The sequence below is a fragment of the Engystomops pustulosus genome, chromosome 4, assembly GCF_040894005.1.
Source record: "Engystomops pustulosus chromosome 4, aEngPut4.maternal, whole genome shotgun sequence".
Classification (NCBI taxonomy): Eukaryota; Metazoa; Chordata; class Amphibia; order Anura; family Leptodactylidae; genus Engystomops; species Engystomops pustulosus.
The window spans coordinates 210,555,320-210,571,951 of record NC_092414.1 but is presented as its reverse complement, the minus strand read 5'-3'; the positions used below and the strand labels follow the sequence as shown (position 1 = coordinate 210,571,951).

The following is a 16,632-nucleotide window of genomic DNA, read 5'->3' as shown; positions in this document are numbered from 1 at the left end:
ATCTCAGGTCAACAATTAAGATTATGCACAAATATCACAAAGGTGGATCTGAGATGAAGAAAATATTTCTCACTTGTGTTGACCCACTTATGGTACCATGGAAACGTTGTTCTGTCAGCCAATGGACCACAGGGTCTACAAGATCAAAGCTTTTGCGATGCAAGAGTGTGAGGAGGGCATAAGACGTTGCCTCCAAAGATATGAGTTGAGAGCCCGGTTCATCCCAATGAGACTTATCTGTCAAATATAGATTATAACAAAACATTTGGGTTACAAATAGTAACTGTTCTGCTCAATAAATGTGAGTCCAGAAGAAAGTGAAAATCAGTAAACATTTCCTACAGAATTTGTATGTCATAGAAGCATATCCGAATTGAGCTCATCCTAGCCAGACAAATGTATGAGCCTAGTAATATGATGGAACAAATATTGAGTTAACTTTTGCTTGTAAGTCCCTTGGATACTACTCAGTCATAATAGGATCCTCTCAATTGGATGTTTTTGTGCTCGGGAGCCATACATAAAAAGAGTCCCATTTGAAAGACTCTTAAGAGTTTGTCTTAACTAGACTTACTGGATGCTCTATATCGCCATTCCTTCTGGCTTCCTAGACAAAACTCATGAGTTAAAGGGCTACCATATCATTACCTGTTGCTGCAGACAGTAATTTATTTGTATTTCCCAGTTTTCCCGCCAGAGCAAGAGCATATGAAGTGATGGCAATGGTATGGGGTCTGACGAGAGATCGGTAATGGTCCTGGATATACTTCATGGCTTTATCAATGCTGAACTGCAGGTTCTATGTGGAGAGAGACATTCAGGTGAAATATAGGATGATGTATGATTTGTAAAGCGCTATGGAATTTGATGGTGCTATATAAATAAAGATTATTATTAATATTTGTAATGTACTGGAGGTGTAAGAAGCTTTCCACCACTTACATTGACCTGGCCGGTGCAGATTTCCTTACTTTCCTGTAAAGCGATGACTACAAAGGCTGTGAGGGCCACATCAGGATCTGAGGAATTGTACACACCACCCTGGTTGGTGAAGAGGACATTGAAATATTATATTATGGGGGACTAATATAAAATCTGCTTGAAAGGCTTTGCAAAAAATATTAAAGAGATAAAAAAGAATCTAGACTTATGGTAATTATGGACACAACCTGTATTGAAGAGGAGTTCTTACCGATATGTACTGACCACTAATGGGAGCCCTGTCGTAGAATGATCCATCTGGTTTCTGTGTTTCCAAAATAAGCCACTTAATAGAGCCACATAGAATATTCCTGTCGACTGAATCTACCAAGCCACTGGTCATAGCAAACACTTTGGCTACGTAAGCTGAGAGCCTGTAAGTCAATAGAAGAGCAGACATGTGAAAAACAGTGGGTATTGCATGATCTTCAAAAAGTTAAGTCTAGTTTTTGTCCCTGTGTATTTAGTGGTATTGAGTTACGAACGGAAACCAATCTATGACACCCAAAGTTTCTATGAGCTTAAGAATCAACCAAGTAGCACAGAGAGGGTCGATGGTCGGTGCAAAACTATAAGCCTATTGATAAAGGAGAATACAATTACCAGGTACTTGAGGGTGAATTGGCAAAAGCTCCATAAGAACCATCTGATCTATGATATTTTATTTGGTTTACATAACCTACAAGAAGAAAACATTGCGTTATTGAAGCTCATACATGGAAAATGTTCTATCTTGAAATTATCCCAAAAACCTACAATATACCTACAACTAAACAACTGCTCACGTTCACTGATCTCTGCTCGGCATCAGATCAATTTGCAACAGCATCTGACACTTACCCCCAGATTTACCAATTCTGTCTTAAAATATTAGGATCTGTCTCCATTCCATCCCTTACACCATTTGAACGGATATGCCTGAATAATTCCACTTCGAAAGGTCTGATTTCAGACTTATACGCCTTGCTTATAGCACAAATAAACCCAGAACCTAGCAGACATTCATATATGCTCAAATGGGAGGAGTGGTTGGGTAGGGAGTTACCGGAGTCAATATGGAAGATAATTTGGGAGAATACACCCAGAGGTGCTCTGTCAGCACTCTATAAAGAGAACCAGTATAAAATTTTGATGCAATGGTACCACACACCGATGCTGCTCCATAGACTTAACCCATCCATCCCTGACGTGTGCTGGAGATGTGATAACCCTGGGGCATCTTTATTTCATATATTTTGGGATTGCCCGTCTATTCAGTTTTTCTGGGCCGAGGTACACACACTACTACAGAAGACCCTGGATACTACACTAAATAAGGACCCAGTGTCATTTCTCTTAGGACTGCCTCCGGTAGGACTGGGGAAATCTCAGGCCAGACTCTTTTTGCACATTTTGAGCGCGGCAAAAACTCTGGTTCCGTTATTTTGGAAAAAATCGACCCCCCCCACTTTATTAGATCTATGTGTACGTATACGGCATATGCGGACAATGGAATATATGACGGCCTCTCTACATGAAAAGACAGACCAGTTCTGTGCGACCTGGGCCTCCTGGGATGCTATAGACCATAGCTTTCTATAGTGAATTACACACTTTATTGCGGAGACACGTATGAGATACATGGGTAGTTTCTCGTTTCTTTTTGTTTTTTGTTTTTTATAAATACACTGTTTTCCCTTCGGGAATGTTTATGTTTCTTTTTCTTAAATTTCCAAATGCTGGTTGCTATTTAGAAGTGAAGTTTCTATGCAGGGTAATAACATGGAAATAGAAACTAGACAGAAACAGCTGTTTGCGTGTTGGAACGATATGTTGTCTACCTGCTGTATATGCTCCGACTCTCGCTGTGAAGGTCTTATTACTTATCACTTTCTATGACCACACTGATTTTGTTGTATCATTTGTAACCTCTGTGAAACTTTAAAACTATTCAATAAAATGTAAGTTGAAAAAAAAAAAAAAAAAAAAAAAACCTACAATATATATAATTTCCACTTAGATACAGACCTTAATACGCTGAGACAGAATGGTCTTAGGATTTGATTAGTGAAAACAAGCGAAACAATTTCATATACACTAGAAAAAAGTCTAGATCAGCCCCGTGAGCGTCCTCCTTCCTGCAGGTTACACCGATCACATTCAGGTCTGTTAGTCTTGCCGAGACTAAGGGCGATTTGTACGGCCGAGACACGTCAGGTTCCAAGTTTGTATGTAGTCATGTTTAATAAAGCATTGAAGATTTTTTTTAATCCAGTGCCGGGATCAACTCATCTTTTTCTAAGAAATTTTATGCCAGTAACCATCATGTCATCTCCCATTTTCGATAATATCGATGGCTTTTGACTTACCACTTTTGATATTTCTGAGAGCCTCCTCCCTACGATGAAGTCCTATCTTGTCCCACTGGTTACTCTTGTCTAGATAATGAGTTGCAATGACAACTGGAGTCATTGCCGCCATGTTTTGCTCGGCACAACCTACAGGGACTATGATCAGGTGATTTAACTTGGAGCCATTGATGGCATTTTCCACCAGCTGAGAGATTGGAGATCCTGAAAAAGATTAAACATTCATCTCTTAACTCTTTAACTTTTGGGGTAACCTACAATTGTTTAGATAAATGTCAGCTACATCCATTGTAACATCCTAGTGATTGGTAATTAGGCCAAATTGTATGCTGGTTGGTGGAGTAACAGCAATAAATGTCTCCACCACTCCAGTAGAAGATAATGTGACCTTGGGGGTCTTTAAAAAGTTATGGAGATATTGTTTGGTCAGATCTGCGATAAAACTTATCTCTTTACTGGAAAATATGAAGAGTTTGTCGGACCTAAGATGATCATGATGTTCTCCACAAGACAATGGAGATACATCTTACTCCAACCTTGAGTGATAATGTAAAAACATTAACAACTGCTGAGCAAGTGAGACATTTGCAAAGACAAATCTGCACAACTAGTTGAAGAAACTGATATCCTGGCAAGTGCTGAATGACTGTACACAACCAGTAGTGTCTGACCTTGTACGAGGACCTTGGTAATAACATCTGACCGGGGAACTCTGTTCTTCATCAGGAGCGTTGGAATGGTCACTATGTGCTCACCACCTACAGGAGAAATAAGGAGAAAGCACAGTTATACCAGCACTGGGCATAACACATTATGGATAGATATATATTTTGACATGGTAAATCTTCTATATCTGTGTGAGGGACACACTTATCTCTACCTTTTGCTTCTGGATCCAGTATCACTGATGTCACAGTTTCAGTTTTACGAACTCCTTCTGGCTGCAATGGGAATACAGGATCCAAGAGGTCAGGATCACATGCATTAGTAGATATAAGACAGACAGGCAGACAGATTTCCATCTCACCACAACCCTTAGTAATTTCCGGACACCATCTCCCACAAATTGTCCATAGACGTTGGCCATTACTTCTACACTTTGCTTCCCTACAGTGAGGGGCACGATGACGATAGGAACAGAGAAGGACGAGTGACTCTTGACTGTCACAACCTTGGTGAACTTCTTCGTTGGTGTGGAAAGACTGCACAAGTGAGGATTGTGGGAGAGAGAGATCCGAACCTGCAACCCCAAATTACATATTGTATAAGATGAGGACCTGATAAACGAGCATGACAAATACATGGGTGTAACAGTGAGCACGGAAAGGGGAAAGTCAAATTTTCTAAGAGCTATTGCTTCATATGGGACACGGGTAACCATGTTTTGCTTAAGATTTAAGAAGCCACATCTTTACCTGTCCATGTCAGCATATCCTGTTAACTATACCTTCAAGTCCATGTCCTTGTAGTTATAGAGGATGGCCCGGATTTCAACCTGTTCATTCCTTGCCACGGAATATGGCAATTTCAAGTCAATAAAGAAATCTTTGACTGTCTGGATCTCGTAGGGCTTTGCTACACAGATGCCTGTACAGAAGACAGTACACTCAAACCAACAGGCCAATACAAACCCTGGACCTCTCCAATTCCTGGCAACTAAACTCGGAGCCCCTTTGCTGTCTAGTCAATTCATATTTTACATATTTTACAGATTCATAATATGATGGCCATTGCTCCAGAGCAGTCCACATGGCTGTTGGTTCCTGTATTTCTAAGAGGGTGCATAATGCTGCTGTAAGGCAACGGCTTGGGCGGACTGGAAAAACCGACAAGGATATTGAGCCCCAAAGATAAACCAAGGATCCAAGAAAACCAAGGAAACCAAGGTTTCTTGGATCCTTTGTCTATTGCAGCTGGTCGACACAGCATTTTCCTTCCGAGCACCCTCCACCACAACTACGATTCAACTTGCCAGTGTGAACGTGAGTGACTTTCACAAACTTTTCTTTTTGTTTCTAAAGTTAAACCCCCTTTCCAGCTGTCCATGTCTATTTTCCTGGCCTACTGTAAGTTAGGTGACAATTGTTTGACATTGCATTAAAGTGAAAACAAGGAGACAAAGACTGAACAATGCAAACATAGAAGAATAGTGCATACATATTATAGATATTTATATTCTGTAAATATTATTAAATATATTAACCCCTTCACGCTCCGTGGCGGATATATCCGCCACGGAGCGCAGTGGCTTAGCGCTCAGTGGCGGATATATCCGCCACGGAGCTTATGCCGGCTCGGCTCTGGATCAGAATTGATGCTTTTCTACTCCTGCCCTCAAAAAAAGTTCCTAAATTTTCAACAATAGGTGATACCAACCCCAAAATGGTAACAATGGAAAAAGCATCTCATCCCGCAAAAAAAATGCCGTCACATGGCCCCAATAACGAAAAAGCAAAAATTTTATAGCCTTCAAAAGGGGCCAATGAGGAAACTAAAATCCTGGCAGCTGCAGGGCGCTCCTTCCCTTCTGTGCATCGCTGTGCGCCCATAAAACAAGTCACAGCCACATGTGGGGGGTCTTTGTACTCAGGAGAAATTGCAGAACAAATTGTATGGTGGGTTTTCTCTTTTTATATTTTGGAAATGTGTAAATTTTAGTGCTAAATGAACGTATAAGGGAACAATATGACCATTCTAAATTTCACCTCCATTTTGATTCAATTACTATGAAGATCTGATAGCTTGAGGGGTGCAGATTTGAAAATGGGATGGTTATTTAGGGGGGTTTGATGCTAAATATGTAAAATTTCATTCAAAACTGTATTTATCCCCAAAATAGTCAATTCTGAAAATCCGGAAAAGCGATATTCTATTTGTAAGCCGCGTGACATCAAAATAAATTATCCAGACATTTCAGAAATTATGAAAATGTAAAGTAGACAAATGGGAAATGTTATTCAGCAACTTATTTAGGTGGTAAATTGATCTGCCTGAAAACGAAATGATTTAGAATTTCGAAAATGGCAAATTTTTCAAAAAATTTATCATATTTTCTTTATTTTTGGAAATAAACGCAAAACTTATCTGCCAAAATTTACCACTAAAATGAAGTACAACATGTGGGGAAAAAACAATCTCAGAATCGTTTTGATAAGTAACAGTGTTCAAAAGTTATAACCATATAAAGCGAAGCAAGTCAGAATCCAAAAAATCGGGCTGAGCCTTAAGCTACAAAATGGCTGCGTCCTTAAGGGGTTAATGAATAGTATGAATATTATCTATAAATATATATAATGCATATTATATATACTTTAGATATATATATGGGTCAGAATCAAGAGGACAATGCAGTACAGAATTGATGTCAAAATATATAGCCAGAAAACAAGCCAAGTGTCAAGGAATACAGAAGTCAAGATAAACGCCAGCAAGGTGCAATTACAGGGGAAATAGCAGGCAAACCTTTTTAGAAATGTCAGAGTTCCGGTTCAGATGATTAGACGATGATGAAGACCCTGACCTTGATCCTAACCTTGGATTATGCACTTTCCACATCCTCAGGATGGTTGCCTGTTGTGTGTCCTGACTATGGTTCTTTTGCATCTTCCAAATTGGATCCCTCCTAACTTTGATACAATACTTCACTGCCAAATGTTGACTATTCTAAAGACATTCATCCTTGTAAACGTAATGGAAAATGCTACACGATTCCTTTTTTGCATCTCAGTCTAAACAATCTTCTGCAGCTTAGAAGACCCATTACGTCAGTGAAAACTATAAAAGTCCTACTGCATATTTGAAGTCCTACTGCCTACCTGACTCTGCCCTTTACTTTAATCTGAACCGATTTGCCTTGACCAGAATATGTAGATACAAGGCTAAGACAGCAACCCGAATACCGTGCCCAAGTTGACAAAACCCTAGCTAAACCGATGGGTCAAATGTCTTTTCTGTCATCATCTACTTGTATCTCAACAGACAACCATCCCGAGGATAAGGAAACTGCATAATCTTGACTATTCTAAAGACAGTCCTTCTTGTAAAAGTTAATAGAAAAAAGGTCTTACAAGGCTACTACCTCCCTGAATGGATCTGGTGTGAGAGCTGGCCCAGGAGGGGCTAAAAACTAGGGTTTAGCCAAACGTAGTCAGGAACAGACATATTGGCCCTTGACGCAAACACATCGTAGCAGCCAGACAATTGCAGTTCATGACATTTGACCAGGATGTCACAACAGAGAGATATATAGCATAAGCGCGGTGACTTCCATGACCGCCAGAAACTGGTGACACAGGCCGTAGGATAATTATGAGATGGAAACAGTTTTTAAACTAAAAGTTTGTTAATTTCCACGTTGATTTTTTTACCTTTATTTGCAGATAGACTGATGGCCAACACTTCCCAAGTTGTAATTGAATCTTTCAAAAATGTGTTGTCCAGGACCTCTGTAGAAATACTGAAAAAGCAGGTATGTGAACATTGGAGGTCTACTATTATACAAAGATGGAAACTATGGGGCTCATTTACTAAGGGTCAGAATCGCGCACTTTCGTCGGGTTTTTCGGCAGTTTCCGATTTGCGCTGAATTGCCCCTGGATTGTGGCGCAACGGCTTCGGCTCTCATGCGTCAGAAATCGGGGGGTATGGCCGTCGGACAACCCAACGGATTCGGAAAAACCACAGAATTTAAAAAACGTTTTGTGTCACAAGATCAAGCACTTACAAGAAGAAGGTAAACTCCGGCAGACCTCAGCGTAGCAGCGACACCTGGTGGATATCATGCGCACAACTTTAGTGAATCCCGGCAGAACTGAATCCTCGTCGGACAACGCGTCGCGGGATCGCGACTGGACCAAGTAAGTAAATGAGCCCCTATGTGTCTCATAATGTCTCAAAAACTTTCAAAAATGGAGAAGTCATCCAAGAATACTGAACTATATGGATCAAAGACTGTTGTGATAAACCAATGGCTCATCATAACATCACACAGAATAGAGGTAGGTACTTACCCATCAGCATCGGGAGCCTTATTCATTGTCACAGTATTCCAGAGCCAGCTCTCCGGAAAGTCACTTCTGATTCTGATTTCAGCATCTTCCAGGTATTCTTTATCATTTAGACCTAAAAAGTAAACAATTTTGAGATTTCATCTCCTTGCAACTGTTCTGTTTAAAATATTTTGAGGCTGAAAAAAGGTGTCTCCCCACCCACTGTGGAAGAAGAGGTGAGTGGTCATAAACAACCTTTCTTGAATTCGTAGCCTAAGGACATTGGTTCCTGCTTGTATCATGAATATTTTTGCCTCCTCTTTTGAGTGAGTGACACCAAGTAACATGGACTTTTGTTACCAGGGGGATCCTAAGTTTTCAGATAGGGCTCAGCTCTAAAATTTCAGGAGTAAAATTTTAAATTTTATATAATCGGGCTCATATTTTTCAGGTAATATCTACTCACTTTTGTCCAGGTCATTATCTATCAACTCTTTTTCCATCTTCCGTTTCAGTTCAATGGACTTGCAACAGTCCAGGAAAGCCTTCACACACTTGTCTCCATCTTGAATAAGACTGGCGCGCCGCTCACAGCTGTGATCCATTGGACTGGCCAACATCCCATCATGGCAGCATTTCTTCTCCTGGTCTGTGTAGTTTGAGGCTATAAGAAATTAGAAAAATATTATTATCTATTTCTCAACTGATCCAATCAGACTAAGGGTCTGAATGTCACAATTTCGTCGGGTTACCCGAATATTTCCATTTTGCGACAAATTGCCCCAGGATTTTGGCGCAAGTGATCGGATTGTGGCACATCGGAGCCGGCTTTCACGTGACAGAAATCGTGGGGGGGGGGGGGGGCGTGGACCGACGGATTTGGAAAAATCGCAGAATTTAAAAAAAGATTTGTGTCGCAAGATCAGCACTCACATGCACCGGGAAGAAGAAGGTGAACTCCGGCGGACCTCAGCGCAGCAGCAACACCTGCTGGATATCGGGCGCACGACCTTAGTGAATTCCGGCAGAACCCGAATCCACGTCAGACAATGCGTTGCGGGATCGCGACTGGAGCGGGTAAGTAAATGTGCCCCATTGTTTGTCTATAGTAGCTGTCTCTTTATTTTTATATAGTTTTAGGCTGGATGCACACGACCGTGTGCTTCATATGCGCTGTAAACTGGGGTTAGTTTGCGACGCATTGGAGATGGGAGGGGTTAGCACTCCTGACCATTCCCATCTCTAAAGGAGCCTGGCAGATGTACCACAAATCCAAGCAGTTATAAGACCTGTTCTGTAACAAGACTTGGTCATGGAGTTGAGAGAGATGGTGTACTCACCGAAACATGACCCTGTTTAATGCAAGTCAGTGCTTCCATGAGCTGGCTACAGTTTGTGTGTACGGCCGCCATATACGGTTGCGTACGCTTAGCCTTATGCCTTAGACGCCCTTCAATGTCTTAAAAGTTTTTGAAGACCAGTTGGAATGGATTATTTGGCAGAGCCATGAAACATCTAATGATTTGGCTTGCCTTCTGGCTGCATAAAAAAAAAAGTAGGCAAATAGAGGAACAGTACAGTATATCTTCAATATTATGGACCTGGGGTGACTCCATTGGGTTCATCATTTTTTTTTCACAATTAATTGTACAACAGGTCAACCACCGGAAATTGAAACCAGAGCCTTGACCTTGCACACTGCTGGAGCATTACCTTTCATAGACTTATATTCCTTCAGTTCTGCATTTGACCTCCTTCTGCGTATTTTACCATCTACACAGGAAGAATCTAAAGGGAAAAGTCATATTTTTTACACTTTTATTATGTAATTTATTTTAAAGAACTGATTGAGGTCATGAATATGTGGCCTTAGGTTGCACATTACTATTGAAGAGATAATCTCTTACCAGATCTCTGCTTGGTTCTCAGTCCAAAATTTGTCTCCACTGCGAGTCCGGCATCATAGAAGACCCCCATGTTGTCAGCGCCGCTCCCCGGAGAGCAGCCAATGTCTGACTTCTCTACAGTGTTCCACATCTGAAAGTCAATGAAGAGTTTATTACATTTCAGTGAATCTCTTGCCTCACAACTGTATATTATCACCATGGGGGCACCAACTCCAGTCTCCAACAATAAGAGGAGCCCTTTCCCCCAAATTAGTGAAGTGGAAGGTTGAGCATGCAAGATTCTGCTCTGTTCATTGTTTATGGAATTGTCAGGAAAAGCCAAGTCCTGCCCTTTTGCTATCTCTGCCATAAATATTCTGAATATAGTATTATTTGGGGGGGTAAAAGAGATCCCCATTGATCATTGGAGTTCCCACCATTTGGACTCTCACTGATCATCTATGATGGGGATATAAGATAACTTGCTGTTCCTGGAATACTCCTATAAGGAATTGGATTTTATTGGAAAAGAAGGATGGTACAAAAAAGTGTCACTATAACTTCTATTAAGGGGGTCACTATCACTCTCTGGTATAGTATTACCATTTAGGACTCAACTTTTTGCTACAATATAGAGCTTTATTTACAGACTGCCTGTTTAGGGCTGCCATTTACCATTATATGGTCATCAGATGTACAATAGTACTTTATTGATCCCGTGGGGGACATTTTTTTTGTATATAGTGTTCCGGCAGTTGTTACACACAGAGATAGGCTTAACATTACAGTTACTGACATACACTACGAGAGGCGCTTTCTTAAATGTTGCTAGCTCCGTTCTTGACAGTACATTCTATTAAGGGCAACAGCAAGCCCACCAGACTTGGATTAGGTTAATCAGAGAACAGAGGCGAAGGGTTTGACTTTACTTTTTGAAAAAAGAAAGATGAGTGATAGAGACATTTGAGTTTAACAAGTACTTAGAAGAATGAATCCTTTTGTTCACTTCTGTTTCAATTTTGGTTTAATTCTTTAGTGCACTTATAGATGCACTTAAAGGATGCAAAGCCGACCAAGGTCTGAGAGGCCATATGTCTACAATTTATACACCCAAGACCAATTAGTTATAACTACCAGGTGCTAAGAAGAGGGCGGAGAGAAGAAAGAGAAGGAGCCAGGAAGTAGTTTAGTTACTATAATCACAAAATGTTTCATTACTTTTTATGCAGGGAATCCTAGGAATTACCTTGCTCTGGGTTATTCTATACTTGTTGTTCATTACATAGACGGCCTTATCCACGGCCACTAGTCCCACAGTTGCCTTGTGATCCGCTCGCAGTGTAAGACTGATCTTCTCTCCAGGTACTGCTGTGGTTTTGCTCGCTTTCAATTCCAGCTGTGTAATAACATCACATAATACATATGTATGTGAGCAGTTACCGTGATCATCCATTAGTTGTTCATTCACCTCATAAACCAAAACATCAGGACTTATAATTTTCTGCTTTTCTGCTGTTTTATGCAGGTTCTGTTTCTTATAAATAAGCTTCTTTAAAAGAATTATTATTTCATTTTAAATACATTTTAATCTATTTATTTAAATGTAATTTCTTAATATTTTTAAAAATATTAAATAAAATACGTAAAAATTTTTTTACCGAAACAAACTTTGCCATGTAGACCAGGAGAGTAAAAACTGAGTCATCTTATCATCGCAGGATCGGAAAGGCAAAGCTATATTATACAACCAGAAGTTTACATAAAGGAGTTCAGTGCACTTTAAGACTATTATAACTTATAATATTCTTATGTCACTTAAAGGGGAACTCCAAACTGAACCATTTATGATCCGTTTAATGGAAAGTTGATAAAAACTTGAACATAAGGGATTCAACCACCATGATTTATGTCAAGTTCCAGAATAGGACAACCTTTTCTTCAGATTCATCCAGCTGGGAGATGATGGCTTGGAGGAGTTTGTATGTTGGTGCCTATTAAGCAAATGCCCGAGCTGCTTGCGAAAAATATATTGTCTACCATGCAATGGATATTCTGTTCCCGACTGTGTTTGGACTTGTTGTAGGACAAAATGCCTACCTCTATTACCTTATGTGAAAAACTAATAAAAAAGAAAAAGTCTTCATCAATAGATGGAATACAGCGCCCAAACACAGTGGGGCAGATTTACTTACCCGGCCCATTTGCGATCCAGCGGCGCGTTCTCTGCGGTGGATTCGGGTCTTCCGGTGATTCACTAAGGTAGTTCCTCCAACGCTGCTGCGCTGAAGTTCCCCGAGGCCCTCCGGAATGCCCTGAAGTTCACCGGCCTATTCCTGGTGAAGGTAAGCGCGAGTCCCGCAACACTTTTTTTTTTAAAATGTGGTGGTTTTTCCGAATCCGTCGGGTTTTCGTTCGGCCACGCCCCCTGATTTCCGGCGCGTGCATGCCGGCGCCGATGCGCCACAATCCGATTGCGTGCGCCAAAATCCCGGAGCAATTCAGGGGAAAACCCGCGCAAATCAGAAATATTCGGTTAACACGTCGGGAAAACGCGAATCGGGCCCTTAGTAAATGACCCCCAATAAGATGTGAATGCAATGGCCTAGACATGTCTTTTTGGTGAGATTTAGCAATCTGGCACTATAATTTAGAAAGATGGAAGCTCTTGATTTGAAACTAATTATAATTATTCTGCTACTAAGTGGTATGGTAATAGAAAAAAAAAAATATTAAAATAATAATAATGATAATAATAATAAAAATAATAATTTATTATTCCCACTCTAAATGTTTTTATGCTATTTTAATATAAATATTTTAACATCATTTTGTATGCCGTCAGAATTTGTATGATTATACCGTAGTTAGTACCTTACAGGAGAAAACTTTGATAAATAATTTTTATGTGAATATTTTATGATGATGTTCCTATTACTATGGCGAGTTATATTGTGATCACTGCTATTATTGTATTATCTGAATCTGGACCGGAACCCAAACCATAAGTTCGGGTTTGTACTCAGACTCCCCCAAGTAAAGTCTGCAATCGGTGCTGTTGTGATCGGGGCTGATGCAACGCAACATTTAAATAAATAATTTAAGTAACCCTAAGGCTACATTAACATGGACGTATGGGGGACGTATATACGGCATATATACAATGGGCACATGGCACCCTACGGGAGCGGTATGGTGCAGCACATGTGCGGCACCAAACTGTTCCGTAGCCGGGAGAAAGATAGGACACATCCTATCTTTTTCCGGAATACGGCTCCATGCGCCATATATTACTATGGAGATGGGCGTGGGTGAGCGCCACTCATCCCCTCCTCCTCTCCCCGGTGCCAATGGATGCATACTATGGTATGGCGGGCATACATCGTGTGAATGTAGCCTAACACCTGCAATGGATAAGTCCACTCATCACTATTTGTAATAATAATTATTATAATGATAATGCAATAATAACAATAATAATACATAAATAATAATAAAGGTTTTGTCACACTGGGTCTCAAACTAAATGAAGACACTGACAACGGGCCCTTAGACTAATCCCTTTCCCATCTGTCCCTTCCTATTGCCTCGCCTTCCCTAGGCGGTGCTGAGACAACTAAAAGATGATCCCTCTCTGGGCCAAAGTACAAACTCCATGATATGACAAGACTAAGGAACAAACAGATAAGAATAGTCACAAGAGACAGGTCACAAAAAAAAGGGGCAAACAAAGTACCAAATCAATAGACTAAAGGAAAACCAAGAGACAAAAAGAGGGGGCAAGAGATATCATATAGAAGTAGCTGGGTACGTGCTGGCTTGGTCAAGTGTGAAATATAACAAGAACTCAGAATAGAATCAAAGAATCATTACAGTGAGGTCCGTATCCTGGTTCACTGTTGATAGGATAAGGACTCAAAGTAGGTATAATATGATATGTCCATCACAGTAGGATAACCACTGATGAACCGGAGCAGAGCTGCAGGGTAATCGGTGCGGTACAATTCCAACACCAAACACAAACCTTTGTTCACACCATGAACCAGAATAAAACACAAATACAAAATCCTCAAGTTCATTGGGCAAACAGAAGATGATACCGGAACAGGTAGGTTTATATTATTCATATATAAATTCTATATTAGGGCCTCTTTACCGTTCCCATGCAGTCGTCTACAACATCCACCCAGAGGGAGTCGGACACCAGCTCATCCCCCACAGTGTAATAAGCCACAATCCGGAAAGACGGCAAGAGCTCCTCTGTAATTATCAAGGGGACAGTGACCAAAGACTGACCGCTCCCCCGCTCCTGCCGACCCATAGTCACTATCTGTCCCCGGCTCAGGACCTGTGAGAGGGAAGAACAAATAAATCATGCGGATTTACTAAGCAAATAATCATAGAAGATGAAAAAATCAGATATACAAAGAGTTTTCAGAGATATGACTTGTATAAAGTTATGATTCCAGCATCCAGTTTATTTCCTGTGTTGTTACTTTAGATGCTGAGACTACAATTCCCATGAAGTCTTGCACAGCAGGCCATTTATTGAGCTCCTTATTCCTCCTCCTCTTCTTCTCAGCTCTTGTAAAGCCAAAACAATAAAGACATTTTATTGCAGGCAGCAAACCGGAATATACAAAACGGCGTAAGGCATACCATGCAACAGGAGTGTCGGTGTCGCTCAGCAAAAATAGATCAAAGTCCATCAAACAATGTAAAGATAGAGTTGCGGCACTCACCGATAATCGTATAAAAGTATATCCTTTAGTGTCAGTGACACGACTAGGGGGGGTACAAGCTACGGAAACGGGGACGTTTGGCCCTAACAGGAGCTTTCTCAAGCCAATGACCTTGGCTTGAGAAAGCGCCTGTGACTATTAAATTGCCACAGCTTGTACCCTCCCTAGTCGTGTCACTGACACTAAAGGATATACTTCTATACGATAATCGGTGAGAGCCGCAACTCTATCTTTACATTGTAGCAAACCGGAATATTGCAGCACAATTGTCATCCAACATAACATTCTTCATGTCAGCAAAGTATCCTTTTCTGTTCTATTCCTGTACATAGGGGGCAGTATTATAGTAGTTATATTCCTGTACATAGGGGGCAGTATTATAGTAGTTATATTCTTGTACATAGGGGCAGTATTATAGTAGTTATATTCTTGTACATAGGGGGCAGTATTATAGTAGTTATATTCTTGTACATAGGGGGCAGTATTATAGTAGTTATATTCTTGTACATAGGGGGCAGTATTATAGTAGTTATATTCTTGTACATAGGGGGCAGTATTATAGTAGTTGTAATCTTGTACATAGGGGCAGTATTATAGTAGTTATATTCTTATACATAGGAGGCAGTATTATAGTAGTTATATTCTTGTACATAGGGGCAGTATTATAGTAGTTATATTCTTGTACATAGGGGGGCAGTATTATAGTAGTTATATTCTTGTACATAGGGGGCAGTATTATAGTAGTTATATTCCTGTACATAGGGGGCAGTATTATAGTAGTTATATTCTTGTACATAGGCGGCAGTATTATAGTAGTTCTATTCCTGTACATAGGGGGCAGTATTATAGTAGTTATATTCCTGTACACAGGGGGCAGTATTATAGTAGTTATATTCCTGTACATAGGGGGCAGTATTATAGTAGTTATATTCTTGTACATAGGGGGCAGTATTATAGTAGTTATATTCCTGTACATAGGGGGCAGTATTATAGTAGTTATATTCCTGTAAATAGGGGGCAGTATTATAGTAGTTATATTCTGTACATAGGGGGCAGTATTATAGTAGTTATATTCCTGTACATAGGGGGCAGTATTATAGTAGTTATATTCCTGTACATAGGGGGCAGTATTATAGTAGTTATATTCTTGTACATAGGGGGCAGTATTATAGTAGTTATATTCCTGTACATAGGGGGCAGTATTATAGTAGTTATATTCTTGTACATAGGAGGCAGTATTATAGTAGTTATATTCCTGTACATAGGGGGCAGTATTATAGTAGTTATATTCTTGTACATAGGGAGCAGTATTATAGTAGTTATATTCTTGTACATAGGGGGCAGTATTATAGTAGTTATATTCCTGTACATAGGGGGCAGTATTATAGTAGTTATATTCTTGTACATAGGGGACAGTATTATAGTAGTTATATTCCTGTACATAGGAGGCAGTATTATAGTAGTTATATTCTTGTACATAGGGGACAGTATTATAGTAGTTATATTCTGTACATAGGGGGCAGTATTATAGTAGTTATATTCCTGTACATAGGGGGCAGTATTATAGTAGTTATATTCCTGTACATAGGGGGCAGTATTATAGTAGTTATATTCCTGTACACAGGGGGCAGTATTATAGTAGTTATATTCCTGTACATAGGGGGCAGTATTATAGTAGTTATATTCTTGT

At 40.1% G+C, this 16,632-nt stretch overlaps 1 protein-coding gene across 1 annotated transcript in view; it reads right to left on the bottom strand.

Moving 5' to 3' along the window:
* Positions 1 to 16,632, bottom strand: part of LOC140128254 (complement C3-like) — a 44,902-nt gene that overhangs the window by 8,386 nt on the left and 19,884 nt on the right. Inside the window, exons 13-29 of the mRNA XM_072149814.1 lie at positions 14,357 to 14,548; positions 11,450 to 11,599; positions 10,225 to 10,354; positions 10,031 to 10,105; positions 8,784 to 8,981; positions 8,339 to 8,450; positions 7,697 to 7,785; positions 4,777 to 4,916; positions 4,357 to 4,569; positions 4,210 to 4,270; positions 4,001 to 4,087; positions 3,330 to 3,533; positions 1,585 to 1,660; positions 1,193 to 1,355; positions 943 to 1,041; positions 649 to 799; positions 74 to 237 (exon numbers count right to left, since the gene is read on the bottom strand). Coding sequence (XP_072005915.1) covers positions 74 to 237; positions 649 to 799; positions 943 to 1,041; positions 1,193 to 1,355; positions 1,585 to 1,660; positions 3,330 to 3,533; positions 4,001 to 4,087; positions 4,210 to 4,270; positions 4,357 to 4,569; positions 4,777 to 4,916; positions 7,697 to 7,785; positions 8,339 to 8,450; positions 8,784 to 8,981; positions 10,031 to 10,105; positions 10,225 to 10,354; positions 11,450 to 11,599; positions 14,357 to 14,548 — 2,304 coding nt within the window. The remainder of the gene's footprint in view (positions 1 to 73; positions 238 to 648; positions 800 to 942; positions 1,042 to 1,192; positions 1,356 to 1,584; positions 1,661 to 3,329; positions 3,534 to 4,000; positions 4,088 to 4,209; positions 4,271 to 4,356; positions 4,570 to 4,776; positions 4,917 to 7,696; positions 7,786 to 8,338; positions 8,451 to 8,783; positions 8,982 to 10,030; positions 10,106 to 10,224; positions 10,355 to 11,449; positions 11,600 to 14,356; positions 14,549 to 16,632) is intronic.